This window comes from Gossypium hirsutum, chromosome D02, assembly GCF_007990345.1.
Source record: "Gossypium hirsutum isolate 1008001.06 chromosome D02, Gossypium_hirsutum_v2.1, whole genome shotgun sequence".
NCBI classification, from domain to species: domain Eukaryota; kingdom Viridiplantae; phylum Streptophyta; class Magnoliopsida; order Malvales; family Malvaceae; genus Gossypium; species Gossypium hirsutum.
In genome coordinates this window covers 29,108,375-29,131,644 of record NC_053438.1, presented here as the reverse complement: position 1 = coordinate 29,131,644, position 23,270 = coordinate 29,108,375, and the positions used below count along the sequence as shown (strand labels likewise).

General features: G+C 33.5%; 1 protein-coding gene across 2 annotated transcripts; it reads right to left on the bottom strand.

Moving 5' to 3' along the window:
* Positions 1–3,161: 3,161 nt before the first annotated feature.
* Positions 3,162–9,945, bottom strand: LOC107910673 (vacuolar-sorting receptor 1). Of its 2 annotated transcripts, none has more exons than XM_016838613.2 (12): positions 9,200–9,945; positions 8,254–8,946; positions 7,706–7,794; positions 7,527–7,596; positions 7,361–7,444; positions 5,150–5,226; positions 4,989–5,070; positions 4,746–4,828; positions 4,600–4,666; positions 3,778–3,906; positions 3,571–3,677; positions 3,162–3,468 (listed from the first exon to the last, which is right to left on the bottom strand). In XM_016838613.2, exons 1-12 carry the CDS (start codon positions 9,492–9,494, stop codon positions 3,379–3,381), a joined length of 1,866 nt encoding a protein of 621 aa, XP_016694102.1. In that variant the 5' UTR covers positions 9,495–9,945; the 3' UTR covers positions 3,162–3,378. The 2 variants fall into 2 exon arrangements, with proteins under 2 accessions (XP_016694102.1, XP_016694101.1); XM_016838612.2 differs by having other exon boundaries at positions 3,571–3,683; positions 9,200–9,937.
* Between the last annotated feature and the right edge of the window lie 13,325 nt (positions 9,946–23,270).

The window sequence follows — 23,270 nt, the reverse complement described above, 5'->3', positions numbered from 1 at the left end:
ATAATTGTAGGTATTGACCAATCTCCAATTTTAGATTGCTAGTAAAAATGCTTAAGGCATAAGCTCCAGATAGTTGCAGCTGGTTAAGGAGACTTACAAATTCATTATGAAACTGATTAACTGAATCACACTGTTACAGGGAAACCAACTCAACCATAGGATATCGAAATAAGCTAAAGCCAAACCGTTCGTTCAAGCTGTGAGCATAGAAATCCCAAGTCAGCAAATGAACTTCTCCATGTTTTTTAGTGTAAAAAATGGCGTCAATCTAGTGCTCTTCCCTCTAGGTGAAGCATCACTATTCTGACCTTGGCATTGTTAGCAACACCCTCTGCCTCAAAATGTTGTTCTAACTTGGAGCACAATCCTCGAAAGTCAGTCCCATTAAACTTGGGGCATTGAAGTCTATGAGAGTGAGGATTCCCATCCAAACTACTCGAATGGGAAGGAGGACACATGTGTCCCAAGTCTAGTACTGTAGGAGAAATAAGGGGTTCTCTGGAAGGAAAACCAGGTGGATCACCACCCAAAATTCCCTTCCCTTTGTCATGTGTAGCCATGCAGTTGAATGCAAAAGTTGGATTGCCTAAATACTACTCGCCTGGAACTCAGACTTCAACTCACCACAAAAATCATCTTTAAGTTCCTTCAAACAAATGTCCAGCTTGGCATCCCACTGAGATAATTAAATTGGAGCTTGGCAACCTCCTATTGAAGGTGGTCAACATCTTTTTAAAGGCGAGTGGTAGCCTCATCACTAGCCATGGAGAATTGGTTGGCTCTAATACCTTTTGGTGCGAAGTGTTTCAAAAAAGAGAAAAGAATGGAAAAGAGAGAAGAGAACGAAGTAGAGAAAGGAGAATTTTCATTCAATAGAATTGCATAATTGCTTAACTTGCCATCCCATCTTAAATTGGAAAAAAAGCAGCTGTTATATGAGTTGGTTTGAAAAGTTGTTACTCGACAGTTATATCCACCAACAAAATTCATCATTTTCATTAAACTTAAGGCGGACTAAAAAAACTTGTTTTATTTAACAACGGTCCACTAAAACACAACATATCATTAACTAACTTAACAGACCATTTCCTACCATAACAAAAAGCTTTTAAAAATTTTATTTTCAGAAAATTTAATGAAACCCAAAATCAAAATGATATCTTAAACTATAAACAATCCAAAACACAAAACTATTTTAAACCCCTCTTGAAAACCTGCATTAAGAAGAAGGACTAAGAACACGTGGAAAGAAAGCAAAAAAGATTCATTTTGAAATTAAGGTTACTTTGATTTTAGATTTAAAATTAGAAATTGGAATGGCAAAAACAAAGGGAGTAACGTTAGGTTGTTTTTCAATTTGTTCTTTCTTTATTTTCACGGGCAGGCACTTTCTAAGTTATTTTCTTAGGTTAACTACTTTTGAAATTAAAAGTAAAAAAAATATTTATTTGTTTTTAAAGTCCCCATATTTAATTGTAATAGCCAATCAAATTCACCATATGAACAATAATTCTGTGTTTTTTTAAAAAGAAATCATGCCATATTTAAATATTAATATTTTATAAATGCCACGTCAACATTTTCAGTGGCATGCCATTATTGATCGAAAAGGCATATGCCTCATCATGCAGTTGTAAGGTTTCCGTTACAAATATTAACAATTTTACTAATTTGCTTACATTTAAAAAATATAAGGATTTAATTCCTCCCTCCTTTAGTAGGACTTGTTTGCCCCCTCGTTGATAACACAAGGACTTGTGGGGTACTTTAGGTATATCAATTATTTTATAACTTAAAAGTTTTAAATAATTACATATATTCATACATTTAAAAATAATATTTTATACATACAATTGATAAAATTAAAATTATTTTTATTTATTTATTTTATAAATTACTTTTGTATCCTAAAAGGTACCAAGAAAATTAAAACATTGATACATGAATCAATTTTTAGAAGAAAATTAATTCTTAATTCTTAATTTTTTTAAAATTTTATATAATTTAGAAAAACCATCTTGAATGAATCTGGACATATGGTTGTCCAGATTCGCTTTAAATTTGGATAAGTTTGTCTAGATTCATTCTGGAATTAACTTTTAAATGGTATTTTATTAATTTTTGAACTTTATTTAATTTTTTTTGTAAATTTTAATAATTTTTTACAAATTTACAAAAATTTTAAAAAATTTAAAATTTTTAAAAAAAACTTTTTTAATTTTTAAAAGAAATTAAGCTTTAAAACTTATGAACTAACAATCATTTGTCCAGTTTCAGCCTAGTAAAAAAAATAAAATATTTTTTTAATTTTTAAAAAATAATTTTTTTTTGACGTGGTAGTGTCATGTTAGCATCTATCGTTGACATGAAGCACACATCAACACAGCTGATAGCCACGTTAACGCTAAAACGATCAACGTTAGTTAAAGAACCTATTTAGCTAGTTTTGTTAGTCTAGGGGCCCAATTAAGTCTTTTAATTAATTTTTTCAAGAAAGTGTAAGGGCCTTTTAAATCATTAAGCCTATTATAAATAATCCTCGAAAGTTCATCAAAATTTCAATATAATCCATCCATTCTATAGCGTACTTTTTTAATAAGTAAATCTTAAAGTTTCATATTTTATAAATAATTATATTTCAAAACTTTGATCATGAGTTTTAAAGTTACTCCATATCTAGGGCGAGGATCGAACCTTAAATCACTAGTTAAGGTGAAAATTACCTTTATCATCTCACCTAACCCCTATATGGTTCAATACTTTAATTTTTAATGTCTTACAATAATTTTAATTTAAATAAATATATAGTTAATATTTTTAATTAAAAAAATAAAATTTTTTAATTATAATTTTAAATTGAAGGGAACATATAAAAAAATTGATAAATTTCAAGGACTATATTGAAAAATTTAAGGTGAAACTAATAAATTTTTAAATATAATTTTGAAGTGGATGAACTATATTGAAAACTTAATGAAATCTCAAGAAACATTAATGATATTATTTAATTTTTAAACTACGGAAAAAAGATACCAACCAATTGAATCGGATTTTTTAAAATACTTTTATTTTTATGATTTTTTATTTTTATCAGACCAGTTGAATCGAGCGGATCAATTCAACAAGTTGGGCTCTAAAAGAATTGTTCTAAAGCCTTGGGAAGTTAAAATTTTAACTCTGATTCTGGAATTATGTCATGTGAATTTGCATCCCTTAACAATTTAGATTTACAGTGTGAAAGAGAAACCAACTTGTTCACCAACCGGATTTTAAATAGAGCAAATGACTGAATAAATATTACAATAATAACCCAATAAAATAATGGAAGGGCAGGCTTTCTAAAATAGTTGTGAGTGCATCATCTTTCCTGCAACAGTTTTAGATATCGGGATGGTGAATGTTACTAGGTTGATTATCCAATGGCATGTATTGTGCCATTATAGCCCGAATCTCCGAATCCATGTATCTCTGCATCAACAACAATTAATCAACTTCAGTTTCACCATTTTTTATTATATTCTCCCCATAGACTAGAATACATAGGAAAATCAGATGCAAAAACTCTCTTACCCGGATTCTGTATTTGTAAATGGCATATCCTACAGCTCCAGCAACAACCAATCCAAGAATTATTGCCCAAATGAAGCCCGAGCTTACCTCTGTTTTACCATTCTTACCTGCATCTTTTGAAATAGAATACGTCAATTGAAACATTCCTAAAGAGTCCGACGGCATAAAATCCCATCTATTTATCACAGAAGCACCGAAGATACTCACTGATGCACATGTCATGCTCTCGCATGTACAATGAGCCATCACTACAGCTGCACTCATAGCTCCCCCAGGTATTTTTGCATTTGCACCCAGGACATTGGCAGGCCAGCTTCTCCTTGCACTCATCGACATCTGGGAGACAATCAAATGTAAGAATCGGTTCACCAACCAAACATATATAGACTACAAACTTAGTGGAAAGGAAAATATCATAACGATGGTATGTAGAGCACCCATATTTTATTCACATATCAACAACACCTCCACTCATCATTTTCCTAATATATAAAGCGCTAAGATCTCAGCTTCTACCAGAAGTTCTCTAAGTCAGAAACCTCTAGAAGTTATTCAAGATCTTACCAAATTCATATTGAAGTACTTTAAATGCTTAGAACTCAATTTAAAACTATCATACTGATACTCAATAGGGCCTTAGAGGGCTAGCAACCCAAAATTTCTGCCACTAGAAATGTACTCCAAAGAAAAATAATTCCTCACAGGCTAAAAACCATGTGGAACTGAAAAGAACAAACATGTTAGTTGACACAAGTCCAACAGTAGAAACAGCAGCTAAGCATCTTACAATTCCATGTTTTCGACAGATTTTCAGGAAAACATTTCTGCTACGAGAAATCTTCCACTGATGAATTATTCTTCAAAGGTCATTAAGACCGTGTGAAACCAAAGGGACACATAGACACACTAGTATTAGTAGACACGAATCTAACAGTATATGTAGCAGTTAAAGATAAAAAAATTCACATGTATTCTACAGATTTACAGGGTTGTCTATTGGTAGTGTTGAACATGAGAAAATCCTAGTACCTTCACAGCCGTTGACTCCATCACCCTTGAATCCAGGTGGGCACTTGCAGCCATGCGAATGATCATCCTGAACAATCCATTACAGGACCAAACAACTAAGAAACAGGAAAGAGAGAGGGAGAGGAGACAGACAAAGAGGAACTCACAAGACAAGCAGAGTAAGTCTTTCCTTCTTGAGTTTCCCTCCAACATCCCCCATTATTGAATTCACATTGTAAAGCCCCAGAAGCTGTTAATTAGAAATGCAGATAGTGTAGTATAAGAACTAAGCACATATGAGTTGCAAAATGTTAATTTATATTTTACTATTGATATAGGTCTTAAGCATAACCAAAAATAATTTCTATCAACAAATTAACATTGTCTTCCTTTTTAGGAAAATTATTGACCTTCACAATGTGTATAACCATCTCCAGAAAACTTCACACCATTAACTATTGGGCACTCACACACTCTTCCTCGGAAGGTATCCTACAAATAAAAAGGGATATCAGAAAAAGTTGAATTGAACATATACTTAATCTACAAAAGCTCATGGCAAGCGACATACCCTGCATGCAGTAATGTTAGCAGTCTTGTCCTCCCAACACCCACCATTGTTTTCCAAGCACTCATTAGTTTCAATATCTGCTCAGGACAATTTGTAATAAGAAATGAATATCATCTCTATTGTAGCCTGTACCTAGAAATACAAGTTTATCATTGTTTAACTATAATAGCATTGAAAAAACTATGTAAAGAGACAACTATTACTTTACCGAAGCTCATTAGGTGACAAGTATGCAGCCTATAAAGGAAAGTGTTATGTGCCTTGGCGTAGGATCTAGTCACAGGTCTAAATAAGAAAGAATTCTTGCTTCGACCTATGGTTACTCAAAAGGCAGATTCGTCATTGACTGAATCCCCTCTCAAAATAACGTTTCTTTTTTATAGAATAATTGCTTGCCTCTTTATTTCATATCGGCAGCCTTTTATAGACTGTTAGTAACAAAGGAAAGAGTCCTAATTGACATAAAATAAAATTCCTAACTTAAGAGTTTATGAAGGAAACAAAAACCTAATATAATAGACAAAATAAGTAAAACTAAAACTCTTAATAAAACCTGATATAATAAATAAATAAAACTAAAATTCCTATTGCAATAAAAGCGTCCATATCATTACTCCCCTTCTCGGAGTTGAGCTTGTCCTCAAGCTCAAATTCAGAATAAACTTCAGAACTTATCCAAAATCATCTATCATCTTGCTTGCCTTCAACATATGGTACTTCTATCCAAAATAACCTTTTACATTTGTGTCCCATGGAATAAGACTCGTCACAATTATAACACAACCCTTTGGCCCTTCTTTCCGCCATTTCTGTTTGTGTCAATCTCTTAATAAATGGTGCAGAAGAACCTATTTTGCCGTTGTTCCCTGTTGGTTCTGTTGTTTGTCCCCCTCCCTTTGCAATGCTCTTAGTTGTTGGAATGATTGAATTGCTGCCAATGTTTTGGGAAGTTGGCCAATTCAGGATGGCTCGAGATGACAGTTTGGAAGAGACATTTTGTTTACGTTCCAATGTTCGAGCCATATTCATTGTAACTCCAAGGTTTTCCGGTTGTTGCATCTCAATATCAATTCTAAGTTCCTCTATCAACCCGGCAGTAAAGAGGTTTACTTGTTTTCGAGGTTTAAGATCAGTAGTCCTAGCCAATAGTGATTGAAATTGGCGTTGATATTCCTCTATAGTCCCAGTTTGTTTCAAGTCAAGTTCTTGCAAGGGGTTATTACTCATAGGTGGCCCAAACCTTACATGACAACACTCTTTGAAGCGCCCCCAATCAACATTTGCCTCCTTTTCTTCCATTTGATCAAACTACAATTGTGCCTCTCCTAAAAAATGGAATGATGCTAAGTTTACTTTGTCTTCTTCGTTAGTTCGTTGATTGCCAAAAAAAAAAATTTCGCATCTTTTCAACCACCCTAAAGTATCTCCAACACCATCATAAGTGGGAAATTCCATCTTAGAGTATCGTGACACCATGCACCCACCGTGTTGCAGGTCTAAATTCCTTTTTCTGCCTCCGCTGCTGCCCTGTTCTTCATTATTCTTCTCTGAATCTCCTTTCGTTATCTTTTGGACCGAAAGAGATAATATTGCCACCTGCTCCTCTAATGCTTGTTGCCTTGTAGCCATTTGTTCCATGAAAGCCTCCAGCTTGGTTATCAAAGTCTTTTCGTCACCCATGACAGCTGGCTCGGATACCAAGTTGTTATGTGCCTTGGCATAGGATCTAGTCACAGGTCTAGACGAGAAAGAATTCTTACTTCAACTTATGGTTACTCAAAAGGTAGATTCGTCCTTGACTGAACCCCCTTTCAAAATAATGTTTCTTTTTGATAGAATAATTGCTTGCCTCTTTATTGAAAGAGTCCTAATTAACATAAAATAGAATTACTAACTTAGAGTTTATGAAGGAAACAAAAACCTAATATAATAGAGAAAATAAGTAAAACTAAAACTCTTAATAAAACCTGATATAATAAATAAATAGAACTAAAATTCCTATTGCAATAAAAGCGTCCATATCAGAAAGTTTCTGGAATTATTTTAATACCCAACGATGCTGATTTAACTCTTTCATTTCGTTCATTGGTAAATAAAGGAGCGCATAGCATGTACACTACGCAATAAAATGGTGAAAACCGGATAATTTAAATGTTTCGAAGGAGGACCACTAGAAGAAAATGGTTGTAAATTGAGTGCAATAATAATAACCTTTACTTAGACATATCGTTGGTTCTGTGGTCTCTTGAAAGCCAGCACAAATTGCCTTGAGAACAGCTCCTTTGTCCAACTTCCCTAAACGCATCAAAAAAAGCTTTGAGTCACAGAATGTAATTCATGCTGAGTGCTGGTAGTGACAGTAAGTTCAGATTCAAACCTCTATACTGTCTATTATTTATTACAAGAGTTGGCACTATAGTTACATCTCCACGGGAGCCCTTGCCAATCTGAAACCAGAATTATAGCATAAAATGAAAACCTCAATGATAAAATATGTCAAAGAGAGGCCCTGAATTTTTTTTCTGACCTTTTTATAAAAGTTTAGAATAGCTTAACCTGTGCATCTTGTTCAGCTTTAAGAACTGGGTTCTCCTCATCAGCCTCAGTGTCCCCAATGCATTTGTCTATTTTAGTGAGATCAACACCTATAAAGCCGAGAATAGAATACAAATATACTAAGCATAAGTACACTGGCGAGATATAAAGATATAACCTTGCTTTATCATTGTTCTGGCTTTCCTAGATCCCAATAAAATCACAAATTATTCAATATATGTAATAAATAAACATAAGGTAGATGCAAATGTAAATGCATATAAATTCACTAGTGTTAAAACAATGACCTAATTTCATTAACTTTGGCATACAAGATAAAAAGATGAGTAAAAAGGAAACATTTTATTATGTACATGCTATGAGACAGGAAGAAGAAATTACTTGTTTATCTGAAACAAAAGGAAACCATTTCAGTATTCTTATGCTTCATAAAATCAATCAAAACATAACACTAGCACCTTGTTAACACATTAAAGAAGCATCAATATTGTGTAGCCCATTCTTTGAATCATAGAAAATAAAAAACATTGTGTAAAGCATTAACCAACCAAGAGACTGGATAACTTTATCTGCACAGTCTTTGGTATACTTCTTCTCTTTCATTGGGCAGCGGAGAGCAAAGTCCGTCACATAATCCCACCAAAGCCATGGCTTTCTACTTTCATTAGCAACTTTGAAAAAGCAAGCTTGGCGAAGATTTTGAACCACGACATCTTTACCATCATATCCTTTAGAGAAGTCTTGCTCAGGATCTGGGGCACAGTACCTCCCATGATTGATACACTGTGACTTGCACTGTTTGCTGAGAAGAAAAGCTTCAGGGCAATACCAAGTTATATAGTGTGGGATGAACTGTGTGTACCCTTTCTGCTCGAGTACTTGAGCAGCTCCTTTGAAGTTCTTGACAAATTCCATCTGGCTGTCACACTTTGGTCCACACTCATCATTGCTATTTGTCCAAAACTCATACTCAACTCGCTCGTCAGGATGCGGAAGAGATTCGGTCCAGTCCAGACTGATTTTAACCATTTCCCCAAAGGTTATTGCCTTCTTCAAACTGTCTCCCAGAGATTTGCTAATGAGGGCAGATGGAATGGTGATGTTCTGCAGGTACTTAGCACTAGCATTCTTCTCTTCAGGGGTATCCATGGTAATCAAGGACTCATCCTGGTTGTCAGCAACAAGAACTGCAGCAGCTCCAGCTTTCTGAGCATTCCATGCCTTCAAGGTGAAGAAACAATCTGGCAGAATAGCAAAAGCTAATTGAGAAGATAAAAACTGAAACCAAGGGAAAATATGGCCAACAAGTTTAAATCAATACAGTAGGCAATTCTAAATATAACAAGTGCCAACTATCAACTACTAACATATTTAAGTACGCAAAACTCAGATTATCACGTGTCACATTTACAAAGATGGAACGTAATGATAACCCATCATAATTTCCAAAATTGGATCATCAATGATAAAATTTAAAAGGAAAAACTGGCAGACCTCCACGATTAACAAGGAGAAAAGTAGGGAGTCCACCAGGCTTTGATTTGAAGGAGATGTCAAACTCATCAAAGATCTTGCATGCCCCTTGGTTTGCCTTAGGATAAACAACCGTACCAACCAAGGTTCCACCATATTGGGGGACCCCAAAATTCCCAATCGCGCATTCGTAAACTCCTTTGATTGACCCAGGTGATGTCACTTTCAAGCTGTTCTCCTCCACTACGAACCTCCCCAAACAATTCCCCAATAACATAATCCATACGCAGATTAAAACCCCAAACTTTTCTCTCATCTTTCCTCCACGCAAAAATGAGAAACTTTTGTGATAATAACCCAAGATGAAGAACCTTTGAATCTATTACTTAGCATAAAAGTTACCCTTTTTTTAGCTGAATTTTTCTTTTCTATTTCTCCTTTTGCATTTGTATACCAAACAAAAGTACAAAACAAAGAGTCCGTAAGAACAAGTTTGTAAGATTTATCGAAGTTTAGAATCTGATGCGATAAATCCAAGGTTTGAGAAAGAGATTGGGCTTTTGGCTATATTATATAAATTTATCTTAGTTTACCAACATAAATAATTTACGATTTGAATTGCGTGCGAGCGAAATGATTTTGATGATCTGATAAAAATAAAAAAGATTTGAATATTTGATCAAGGGCTTGGATTTTTAAGATGAGCCTAATAATAGATCTTATTTACTTATTTTTCGATATGTGAAACTGCAATCTACCACACAGCACAATCTCCATTTTTACACTCTTCATTCTCTTTCTTGAAATTTGAAAATTGGCGTAATCCAAGGCTAAACTGATAGATTTTATCTATCCCCACCCCACCCAATAAACAATTATCAAGGTTTTCTTTAACCATCATTTTGTTTAATAAGAAAATGACTTGTCACTGTGGATTTCATCCATTTTAATAAACCAAAAACTTTAACTGCAAAATAGAATAGAATATAATTCAAAGGTTAAATAAATATGTTTTTGCACGTGTGTTGCCTTCTATTTTCCTCCTTCAATTGCTTCATTTTGTAAATCCCGCTGACTGAGATCAGTTTCGTTCGATAGGGATGCAAGCCCACATAAATTCAATTAAATATATTATATTTCTTTCATAAAAATTGTATATTTAATTATATATTTTAAATTTATATTTAATTTAGTTATATATTTGACGTGAACTCAATTACAAATTAATTCACGATTTATGTGCCTGATCGTCTACATTTGGATGAAATTGAAAGAATAAACTAATGATATTTTTTTTATATAACTTTCAAATATAAACGAATTAGAAATGAACTGATCTTATATATCAATACGACTGAGTTCTATAAGGTTGTTTAAAATCGAGAAGTTTAAGAATGGATGGAACCTTGACCCGCTACCTATATGGAGATAGGAACCAAAGGTATAAGGATAATCGTCACACTTTGGATGGTTAACAAAGAGATAAGATTGGTTTGAGAACGCCACAAGAACGAGTTCTTGATAAGTTCAGAAAGTTCTTAAAGAACAAAGAGATTAACTCAAATATGTTTATATCATAAAAAGTCTGACCTACAACAATGACTTAAACAAAATATATTGGACACTTAGTAGATGAATGGTAATGTTCAACCATAAATGAAGTACATGAACAATTAAAATGGATTAATATCTTTTCTTCAACTGAACAACCAATATTATCTTCATAAATTCGTCCATGCATGCTTAAGGATTAAGTAAGCTCCAGTAGTCACAATTAGCCATTATGATGGACGGTGACCTTTAATAGAGCATGAAAATGTCCAATAGTCAGCTTCTAGAAGGTTTCTCCATGGCTTCATTCAACTCCCATCTTAAATAGGGCAATACATCACTTTGTGTTGACCGAAAGGTCACTTTCAATGCCCATATGATCAACCATTTAAGTGTGAACAAAATGGATGCTTTTGCAAATACGAACAGCCCCATAATGTGAACACTATTGATTCTTTTTAGCAAAAACATGCAGCCCTTCTAAGCTTTAATTAAGCCGGCCATTGGTCTTCTACTAGGACATATTAAACAAACATTAGACACTCTAGATGAAATAATAAAGCTATAATAAACTTGGACAGAATTTAACACACTTTAAGACACATTAAACATGCTTAAGACACATTTAAAAGGTGTAATAACAAAGACACAATTTAAACACTCATATTGAACATGTAATAATGAAGACATATTAAAAATGTTGTAATAATAAAACATAAATAAATAAGAAGCTATGGAAATAAATAAATTATTTAAGATGTCCGGATTTGGGCCTTAAGAGTTATGGGCTTATTAGGTTTAATCACTTTTTAAAACCCAATTGGCGGCTTCGATTTGAGCCCAATTAAGGGACCCGAGATCACATCATTCCCTCCCTCTTCAAAACGATTTTCCTCAAATCAATACCTATATCATAAGGGAACGAGTAATCAAAGTTCAAGTGCTCAAAATAATTATCAAATGTATTTTTAGAAACCAAAGCTTTTTTCTCGAAGTTTGGAAGCTCAAAGTCTTTCAAAGTGATACAAGCAGCTCGGTCCAATTCAAAGGCCATAATAGATAGGGGCTTAGTTTCCCTCAAGGCCCAATCACGAGATCCAAATATTTCTTCCTTGAGTTAAACAACTTGAATTCGACCGGCTTTCACCTTCAATCCCTATCATTTGGTATCAAAGTCGGGAATTTTATTTGTAATAAAAGTCAAAATACAAATGGCCCAATGGTGAATAAACTCTATAATGTTAAAAACATAGTGCAAAATTTATTTACAAGTAAAAAAGATGTGAGGAGAGCCCTATATCACAAACAACCTTGTATCCTTGTGAGGTTTAGGGAAAATTATTTATCTTTAGCTAACCTTAACAATTTTTTTCCTAGTGCATTTATATATCTTTTGCAGGATTATGCGGATGTTTTCAATGAAACACCTAAAGGTTTACCACCTCTTCGAGGCATATAGCACCAAATTGACTTAGTACCCGATGCAACCATTTCAAATCATCCAGCTTACCAAAGCAATCTTGAGAAGACAAAAGAGTTACAAAGGCAACTGGAAGAGCTATTACAAAATGGGTGCATTAGAGAAAGTTTAAGCCCTTGTGTCGTCACTGTCCTATTGGTGCCTAAAACGGATGGTTCATTCTGAATGTGTGTTGATTGCCGCCCAATAAAAAAAACAGTAAAGTATAGACATCCAATCCCTAAACTTGATGACATGCTTGATGAGTTATATGGTTCAAATTTAAAACTAAGTTTGGATTATATGAGTGGCTTCTTATGCCTTTCGGTCTAACTAATGCACCTAGTAATTTCATGAGATTAATGAATCATATTTTAAGGCCTTATTTCGGTAAATTTGTGGTATTATATTTTGATGATATTCTAATTTACTCAACTTCTTTAGATGATCATGTTTTCCATGTTAAATCTGTTTTGGACATTCTGAGAACTAAAAGTTATTTGTCAACCTTGATAAATGCACTTTTTGTTGTGATAAACTAATCTTTTTAGATTTTATAATAAGTGCTCAAGGTATTCGTGTCAATAAGGATGGAGTAAAGGCAATTAGGGAGTGACCCACTCCTAAATCAATTACCGAGGTAAGATCTTTCCATGGTTTAGAAAGTTTTTATAGAAATTTTGTGAAGGATTTCTCTACTATTTTCGCCCCATTAATTGAGGTTATTAAAAAGTCTGTGGTTTTACGTGAGGAGAAGCTCAGGAAAAGGCTTTTCAAGCCTTAAAGGATAAGTTATGTTCTGCTCTAGTTTTTAAATTACCTGATTTTTCTAATACTTTTGAACTTGAATGTGATGCTTCAGATATTGGAATTAGTGCCGTGTTGATGCAAGAAAAAAGGCCAATAGCATATTTCAGTGAAAAATTGAATGGGGCGCAATTAAATTACTCAACTTACAACAAGAAGTTGCTTGCATCAGTTCGATCCCTACAAGTTTGGCAACATTACTTGCTGCCACATGAGTTCATTATTCATACGGATCATGAATCCCTAAAATTGTTACAGGGACAAGGTAAGTTGAGCAAGAGACATGCTCGATGGGTAGCATTCATAGAGACATTCCCATATGTAATTAAATACAAAACGAATAGAGAAAATGTAGTTGCTAATGCCTTATCTCGTAAATATTATTTGATAACTACATTAAATGTTAAAGTCTTAGGGTTTGATCATATAAAAGATTTATATTTAAATGTTGTTGATTTTGTGAATATTTTTTCCAATTGTGGGAATGGTGCCTTTAATAAGTTTTATCTTGTAGATGGGTTTCTTTTTTGCCTAAACAGGTTATGTGTTCCACAATGTTCCATAAAAGAGTTATTAATTCATGAGGCACATAGTGGAGGCTTACTGGGATACTTTGGTGTTGCCAAAACAAAAACACTAGATATTCTACAAGAACATTTTTATTGGCCTTACATGAAGAAGAATGTTGAAAAGGTATGTTCTAAATGTATTTATTATAAACAAGCAAAATCAAAGGTAAAGCCTTATGGGCTCTATACTCCTTTGCCAATTCCTTCTTCGCTATGGGTAGACTTATTCATTGATTTCATTCTTGGTTTGCCCCGAACTAAAAAGGGTCGAGATAGTATCTTTCTTGTTGTTGGCAGGTTTTCTAAGATGGATAATTTCATTCCTTGTCACAAAACGAATGATGCTACACATATAGCTGACTTATTTTTTAGAGAGGTGGTGCTCCTACATGGGATACCTCGCACCATTGTATCTGGTAGAGACGTAAAGTTTCTTAGCCACTTTTGGAAAGTGTTCTGGGGTAAGCTTGGCACTAAATTGTTATATTCTACAACAAGTCACCTCAAACTGATGGACAAATTGAGGTAGTCAATCGAGTCTTAGGTGCTTTACTACGAGTTATTGTGGGTAAGAACATTAAAAATTTGGAATAATATTTTCCATTTGTTGAATTTGCATATAATCGATCTATTCACTCTACAATTGGCTATTCCCCGTTTAAACTTATTTATGGTTTTAATCCACTAATTATTCTTGATCTTGTGCCATTTCCTATAGAAAAAATTTCTAATTTAGATGGGGAGAATAAATAAAGCAAATGCCAACAAAGCTAACTAGGGGCACAAGCAAGTTCTCCTTGAGCCCAGTGACTGGGTTTGGGTCTATATGAGAAAAGAATGATTTCTGACTAAATGCAAGAAAAAATTAAACCCACATGGTGATGGACCTTTTCAAGTACTCAAGTGCATTAACGACAATGAATATCAAATCGATCTTCCTGGTGAGTATAATGTTAGTGCCACTTTTAATGTCACTGACCTTTCTCCTTTTGATATTACAGATTCGAGGCTATTCTGCTGTGGAAGGGGGAATGATACGAGTAGCTCAGTCTAATTCAAAGGCCAGAATAGAGATGGGCTTAGTTTTGCTCAAGGTCCAATCACGAGATCCAAATCTTTCTTCCTTGAGTCAAACAACTTGAATTCGTTTCGCTTCCACCTTCAATCCCTATCACAAAGGAAAATTAACTAACTGATTGTGCACATCAAAGCTCCATCCCTTGCATTCTTCCTTATCAAAAGTTTTCATGCTTTCACGGAAAGGAACCTAAAATAAGTCAAAAGAATGGTGAAGTAGGTTAGGAAAATCATAATGTTCCTCACATTCTTTTTCTCTCATTGTTGAATCTATTCCTAAAGCTCTCACACACTCGACTCTTTTTGATAAAAAATTCAACTTCTTTTTGGATGTTTTCTCTTTTTTTTTCCTCTTAATATTTTTACCTTTCTCTTTCTCTCCAATTTTTACCACCTCATTTTAAGAAGTTTTGGTTCCTCCACTCTCAATTTCTTTTTCGCTCACACTTTTGTTACTCATTTTTAATGTTTCACTTTCTTTTGAAGTATGTCCCGTACATTCATCCTTCATTCGAATCTAGTCCTCATACACTTTGGTGTTATTGGAGCAAGTGTAATGGACTTGCCATCAAAATTGAAGGTATATTGGTTGGTGTAACCATCATGCATCACTTTCTGATCGTATTGCCATGACCTTTCAAGCAAGATATGCCCGACATGCATCAAAACAACATCGCATAAAATCTCATCGGTATACTTACCAATCAAAAAAGTAACTAACGCTTCCTTCATCACTTTAATCTCTCCATCATCATTGAGCCATTGAAGCTTATATGGTTGTGGATGCTTCGTAATTGGCAAACCCAACTTCTCGACCAAAACTAAACTAGCCATGTTATACAACTCCCACCATCAATAATCATACTACACAATTTGCCATTGATGTGGAAACTAGTGTGAAATATGTTTTCACGTTGCTACTCATCTTCTTTTGATTGAATGGCTAAACTCCTCTTGATAACAAGGAGCTCTCATTCAAAGGGAAATTCTACATCGCTCAATTCTTCGTTTGGTAAAATTGGCTTTTGCTCAAGTTCTTCTTCAGGCACAATCTCACCATTATCCTTAAGAATCATCATGCTTCAGTTAGGACATTGTCTAGTGATATGACCATGTCCCAAGCACTTGAAACACTTCAAATCATGAGATCAGCCTTGCTGTACTTCATTCTCGCCTTTTTCATTTGAAACATAGGGCTTATTAACTTTAGATGCTTTGGATGGATTTTTCACTAGGGCATCACATCTTTTTTGTTGGCATTCGGATTCCACCGAGAATATGACCCATCATTATTCACAAGCTTTAATAAACCTTTCCGCTTAAGTTGTGTCTCCACTTTGATAGCCATATACACCCTATAGGTTAACTCCACATAATGTTGTAGTTTCACAATGTTGGCTATCTCATGATTTAGTTTGGTAAAAAATCGAGCCATGGTTGCATCTCAATCTTCATCAATGTTGGCTCGAAGTAGTTGTGATAGTCGAAGATCATCTCAATCTTTCTTTCCCACTCCAAATAGGCTTCAGGATCTTTCAAGCCTTGGAATGTCAGAGTTTGTCGCTTAATACTTTTAAGGTTGTCATCGACTCTTTCACGCATTCTCCTTCCTTTTCGTCTCATGCTAACAACAGAACCACGATCACTATAAACCTCATCATTACCATAGCATCCTTCATTATCATTTCTCATGGGAACACGACCGCCTCGTACATTAGGACCTCGTGGTGAATGACCTCGTTGAGATTGCTCCTCCACTTAGTCAAGCCTTTCATGAATAGGCTCCAATTTGGCTAGCATCATTTGTCGCATATCTTGTAGCAACGCTTGATATTGCAAGTTTTGAGGTTGAGCTCCCACATTAGCAATCACTCTTTTAGGACTTCGAGACATACTTCACCAACAAATTATTAATTAAAAGAGAAATAAAAAAAACAGTAAATGAATACCTTACAAAATACAAACCTCACGAGATTTTCTCGAAAAGGATATCGTTCCACTCATGTTTGCATTCGAATTGGATTTTTCCACTCTAATAATTTCACTCACTCACACCTTTTACCTCTCAAAAATTATTCACTCTAATAATTTCACTCACTCATACCTTTTACCTCTCAAAAATTATTCCTTCGGTTCAAATAGAACTAATAGAACACAATCAAGAAATCGGAGTTGTTGTGGCAAAAGGGTAGAAATAGGCTTTAAAAAAGGTTTAAGGGTATTTTGGGCTTTTTTTAGAAAAATTTTGCATTCACCAAATGTCATAAAATGATGTAAAATGGGTTAAATATGGTGCTTACGGGGGTTTTCGAGTAGAAGGGTAAAATGGAAACTTTTTCAGGTTGAAAATTTTTTATTATCGCCAAATTTCACGAACAGGTGTAAAATAGGCTCTATAATATGAAATGGAAGAAATTTTTCAAGAGGATTGCCAGACTCTTTTTTTTTAGTTTCTACTTGTTCTTTTCCTTTTCTTTCTTTTTTTTCCTTAATGAATATTTTTGGAAACCGGAGATAACGTACGTACCTGATTTAGATTTCGATAGCTTTGATACTAACTTATGTGAACTCGATTACGAATTGATTCATGATTTATGTGCCCAATCATCTAAATACTTACTTGCACTAGATTTGGATGAAATTGAAATAAAAGGTAAACTAACGATAAATTTTGGATATAACTCTCGAATATAAATGAACCAAAAAAGAACCGATGTTATATATTAACATGACCCGGATTCTATAAGGTTGTTTAAAATCGAAAAGTTTAGGAATGGATGGAACCTGACCTGCTATCTATATTGAGATAGGAACCAAAGGTATAAGGATTATTGCCACACTTTAGGATGGTTAACAAAGTGATAAGATTGGTTAAAGAATGCCATAAGAACAAGTTCTTAATAAGTTCAGAAAGTTCTTAAAGAATAAAGAGATTAACTCAAATATGTTTATATCATAAAACGTCTGACCCTACAAGAATGACTTAAACGAAATATATAAAGGACATCTAGTAGATTAACAGTCATGTTCAGCGATAGATGAAGTACATGAATAATTGAAATGGATTAATGTCTTCTCTCCAATCAAAAAACCAATATTAGCTTCACAAATCCGTCCATGCATGCTTAAAGATTAAGCAAAAGGCTTCATAAATTCATCCATGCATGCTTAAAGATTAAGCAATTAGCTTCATAAATTCATCCATGCATGCTTAAGGATTAAACAAGCTCCAATAGTCACAATTAGCCATTATGATGGACGGTGGCCTTTAATGGATCATGAAAATGTCCAATAGTCAGCTTCTAGAAGGTTTCTCCATGGCTTCATTCATCTCCCATCTTGAATAGTGTAATAAATCACTTTGTGTTGATCGAAAGATCACTTTCAATGCCCATATGATCAGCAATTTAAGTGTAAACAAAATGGATGGTTTTTGTAACACCCTGTACCCGGCTCGGTCTTCTAGCCTCAATATCAGGATGTCATACCACCGTCACACATCATACTCATAGTGAATTGTCACATGATCAAGAATTCATTCTCTTTATTAGTGATCTTATGAATTTTTAGTCAAACATATATTAATCATCATTAGAACATGCCAAACATACTTTAAATAAACTTATAATAATAATTAAACATGCATTAAGACCACTGAGCAAAATTTCCAAGACAATCACATAGGTATCACTACCAAGACAAGGGTATCGATATTTTCTTGGTACGGTATCGATACCGCTTGTAAAATCGATACCAAATCAGTATTATGCTTCTCGTCTAAAATCAAAACATAAGAAAATATTAGTACCTTTCAAAAAGTATCGATAATTTTTCCTCGAGTATCGATACTCATGGTATGGTATCGATACCAAATTATGATTTTGAATTCCTGCACATTTGAAAATAACAGAGGTATCGTTTTAAAAACACGAATATCGATACCTCTACTTCAGACAGTAAAAATTCAGCATATTTAAGCATATAAACCATTCCAACACAAATCTATTCAACATGCATCTTTTATCATATCAAATGAACGTCAAAACAACTATAATCACAGTTTCAAACATCGAAAGTAAGTCTGAGCTATAGTCAACATAATACGGAACGGATCTCATAAACTTAAGAGCATATAGTCTATAGAAGCATCCAAAACATCATGGAAAATATTAGTGAAAGTCTACCACATTGCCTTATTCCTAAAATGTAAACAATTAAAAATAACACCTACGAAATAATGAAAATGGAGTCGATTGGATCACCCCTCAAAACCACACCGTTCACACCGGCACTTAACTACTCCGCAAGGGTTTAAAAAGAGTAGGTGAGCTTAACAAGCTTAGTGAATGCTTAGAATAACCATAATGTACACACAACAACAAAAATTAAACAAGAGCATACTACAACATGTTTACAACCATATTCTAATCAAGTTAAAATAACATATTCACGTTTCAATAAGTCATAAAACTAACATATACTCCTACATGCAATTACAATCAACTCACTTATATATAATTCATTTAACAATAATTCATCAAGACTAAATGACATATACATAATTTAATAACCCACAAGTCTAGTTGATATATTCACATGCATTCACAAGATAAATAGAAACTATTCAAACCACAATTACATACGCAATTTTCTATGAGAGCATACTAAAATATTCATGAAACTTAAGTCGACTCATTTAGAATATTATTCGCATGTTTTTTTTTGCATCCATCTCACACTGTATTATTACAACATATAAGATCACATTTAAATGATAATTTGCATAGCAACCACATACTCATTTAGGAATACATCACATTACACATATATACATTTTAAAGACAATTTGACACTTGAGGCTATGAAACATAAAAGTGGGCTTTATCACCACACATCGAATACACGGATCTCTAACACACCAATTGACACATAGAGTCGAATATATCCCCAAAAGTGAAACATAAAGCTAACACTCTTCACCACACCAAACATGTCCCGTTGAATAGAGCTTAGCTCACATTCCCTTATCTCTCCAACCTGTCCTAGGGCCTTAATGCCCAAAAGTGCAATACATATAGGTGGGTATTCACAATCCTATGACATGACAATTATATCTAACGATCTCCTAAGGTCACAAGGCCAAAATATCCACAATTACACAATTTTAATTATTGATTTAATACATACAATCTCTGTTCATATACATCAATTCACATCACAAACTTGTACACAATGCATGCTTATCGAATTCACATTTAATTGCGCTTAAAGTGCCACAATAATGCTAATTGAACCATCACGTATCCAGCCACATATGAGTGCATTAAATTTAGTTTATCACATATATATCCTGTTACATTAGCATTACGTTCCATAATTCAACACATACGTACTTATTGATTTTTGCACACTTTCACTGCACATTTATATTGCTAACACAACATCATTACTATAATTTGACATATTTCATATGCCCACAACACAATACAATTCACAATAGGCATCACACATGTCTCATATCACAATATTGCATCATAATAATCAATCTATAAATATTCTCATAATCACATTATTTACCAAAAATAAAATAAGGGAAATAGAAAGCTTATACTCAGAACTTAGGATAGGGGTTTAGAATATTCCTAAACTCCCAATTAACACTAAGAATTGTGTCTACTAGAAGCGATTCCAAACACTTACCGATTACGCTTTCGCCAAAAAGCTGAAAGCTCAAACTAGTTTTTCCTTACTTTTGTCTCTACCCGTAGAAGGTCCTATTGATTCCAACGTTTCAAAAAATTAAATCACACAAAAATACAATCAACATTCAGCCAAAGACTCATATCAAACAATCTAAAAACACAAGCCTAATCTAGGTTCTATTTTGACAGAAACCTTTAACATAGTAAACTTTAAATCTGAATATCTCGGTCTATATTTAGTCTTTTTGCCTAAAACCAATTCTGTTCATCTTATAATTCACCTACAACTAATTCTCAACCTTTAAACTACACAAAACTACTAATTTATGGTATCAAAATTTTTGACATGTTTATGGCTATTTTAATGAAAATTCATTAAAACATTAGAAATCCTTAACAAAACATCAAAGGAAGTTTAGAAACCTTCTAATCATGTTAAAAAAAAGTTAAAAAGCACTTTGAAATGACGTTTTTACTCAAAATCCTAAAATTCACCATTAATGCCCAATTTTTTACTTTTATTAAATTCATGGGATTTAATGGCTAAAACATCCATTTAAAAGACTAGATAACATTAAAAACTAATAGAAAGATGAACGGTTACCTTAGTTGAAAGAAAAATAGACTTTTGTCCAAAACTCGAAAAACCCACACGCGAAGATGATGATGAAATCTATGGAATTTTTGTTGAAAAATATGGACATCTCGTATATAATAAGGGTAATTATATGTTATTATTTACTATCATGATAGGTTAGCCCAAATTAAAAGTGATCTAATTTGGTTAAGGTTTATTGGGCTTTAATTATTTAAATAAAGTATGGGTAATATGTGTAAATAGTCTAGTATTTGATTTTTAATTAATGATTGGCTAATTAGGAATTAGGGCTAATGTGCCAAAGTTATATATGTATTAGGGTTATGGTCCCCAAATTACACAACAAGCTAACTTTTCTAATATCACATCTTTAGAAAAGAGAGAGCCACGTTCTCTAGATTACTTGTGTGCTAATTTGTAAGATCAAATCCCCAAGATTCGTAGATTCTAAGAAATTGATGAATTCGGGTACGATTTTGCATCTAGTTTTGTTATTGTTTTTTTCTTGATGATTTGACATGATAGATCTTGATTTGTAGTTTGTTTTAAGTTTTATATTAGATTTTGATTTTACGGTTCTAACAAGTGGCATCCGAGCCTTGCCATGTTGAATCATTGAGAATGAATTGATTTTCTATTATTTTGGATTGATTTGTTTTTTAGATTTTATAGATATGATATGTGAATTATATATAATGTTGTATCTTTCAAATTCTAGGTAATTTTTTTTAGGTTTTGATTAATTATGATCCAATCTTTTTAGGGTTATTTTTAATTTGATTTTTTATTCAATGTTGAATTTTTGGATTAATATGAATTTCTCATGGCTTTTCACTTTCGGTTAGAAAACTTAAACTATATATGTATTGGTTTTAAAGGGAAAATTTGTTAAAAAAAGTTTTGATTCTCGAAGGAATCAGGGTAAGTTTTAATGGAATTGAAGCCTCACAATTGAATTTAAAATATGAATATATTATTAATGTTTCAGGTGTATTACTTTAGTGCTCTCTTTAATGCCATATACGTGTGTATATATAAAAAGGCTTTGCTTGTGTTATATATTCTTTGTAATAAAAAAAACGAGAATCATATTTGGTTTTGAAGTGTATTGAATGCAGGTTGTTTGTTTTCTTTAGTCGATTATTATATATTTTAAAGAAATCGCAGACATGTATATTTTGAGTATTCATACAACTTTAGTTATTATTTTTTGATTTTGTAGATTCAATTATGCTTCAATCTTATTTCATTGTTAATCGATAATGAGTAATTAAGTGAACTTATTATTCTAGAATTTCCAAAACTAAGAATCTGTGCATTCTTGATTTCATGAAAGTTGGTTTGACTGTTATTGTAATGCCCTGAATAATTTAAGTCTGTTTTTGTGAAATCTAACAAAAATATGTATCTTCTTTAGTGGTTAAGTGTTCAGGATGTGTGTTTGAGGTCTTGGGTTTAAGTCCCATATGTGAAAATTTTGTTATTTTTTTATCCAAGCCTTATTCCTATTGGGTGGGCTTATATAAGATTGTTTGTAAACTCTTATCAGAATGAGCCTGCTGGTTTGAGTGGTAATGAGTTAGATTGTTGGAGGTCTTGTGTTTGAATCCCTACGTGAACGTGGGTGATATTTTTACTCTGATTGTGTGAAAGAGGTTCGGTAGAAGTGGGATTCTAAGTTAGTTGAGGTTGAGTTGTTAGTAGGAAGTTGAGATATATCCATTTTGTTTTTATTTTTGGTTCTTTTTAAAAAAAAATGATTTTCTCTTTCTCTTTCCAATTCTCTCTGACGTTTCTTTTCTATGTTCATTCCCCATCAAAAGGTTCTTCTTTCTTTTTCCTTATTCTGTGAAATCTTTTGTTCCAAATCACTGTGATATAGACCCTTGGTCTCTTCGTGTGATTAGGTAAGTGAAGGTGGCGAGTTCTTGCTCGTTTTATAGGCAACAGTTTGTGATAATCTTTGTTGATATTACTTTTCGTAGTTTGATTTTTGGGTTTTGGAAACAGTGAATCATGAAGAACGAGGCTCTCCTCTTACGGAATCGTAGTCAGAATCGTTCAGGGTAGTGGGTAAGTGTAGAACGCTTAATTTGCACCGTTGTCATTTTTGTTGGTTCGGTTTAATTGAGAATTAAAACTAATTGTGGGAGCGTATAATGTTGATTTTTAGGTTTTAGTGGGCTCAGGATTGCTTACGCATCAAAATCGAACTAGGTTTGTACCCTAAACATGAAAAATTGAAGTTCCACAAAAGCCGAAAAAGGGCACTATCGATGCCACACGGGTGTGCGCCCCCTCGTGTGGCTGGTCGTATGCAAGACGCAGC

What these genes read in the sequence shown, in the direction of transcription:
- LOC107910673 (XM_016838612.2), bottom strand. Translation starts at nt 9,494, where the DNA reads ATGAGAGAAAAGTTTGGGGTTTTAATCTGCGTATGGATTATGTTATTG. An exon ending in TCTCCTTGTTAATCGTGGAG is followed by an intron (nt 8,947 to 9,199) that starts GTCTGCCAGTTT and finishes CTATTCTGCCAG; the next exon opens with ATTGTTTCTTCACCTTGAAG. An exon ending in CTAACATTACTGCATGCAGG is followed by an intron (nt 5,071 to 5,149) that starts GTATGTCGCTTG and finishes TTTTATTTGTAG; the next exon opens with GATACCTTCCGAGGAAGAGT.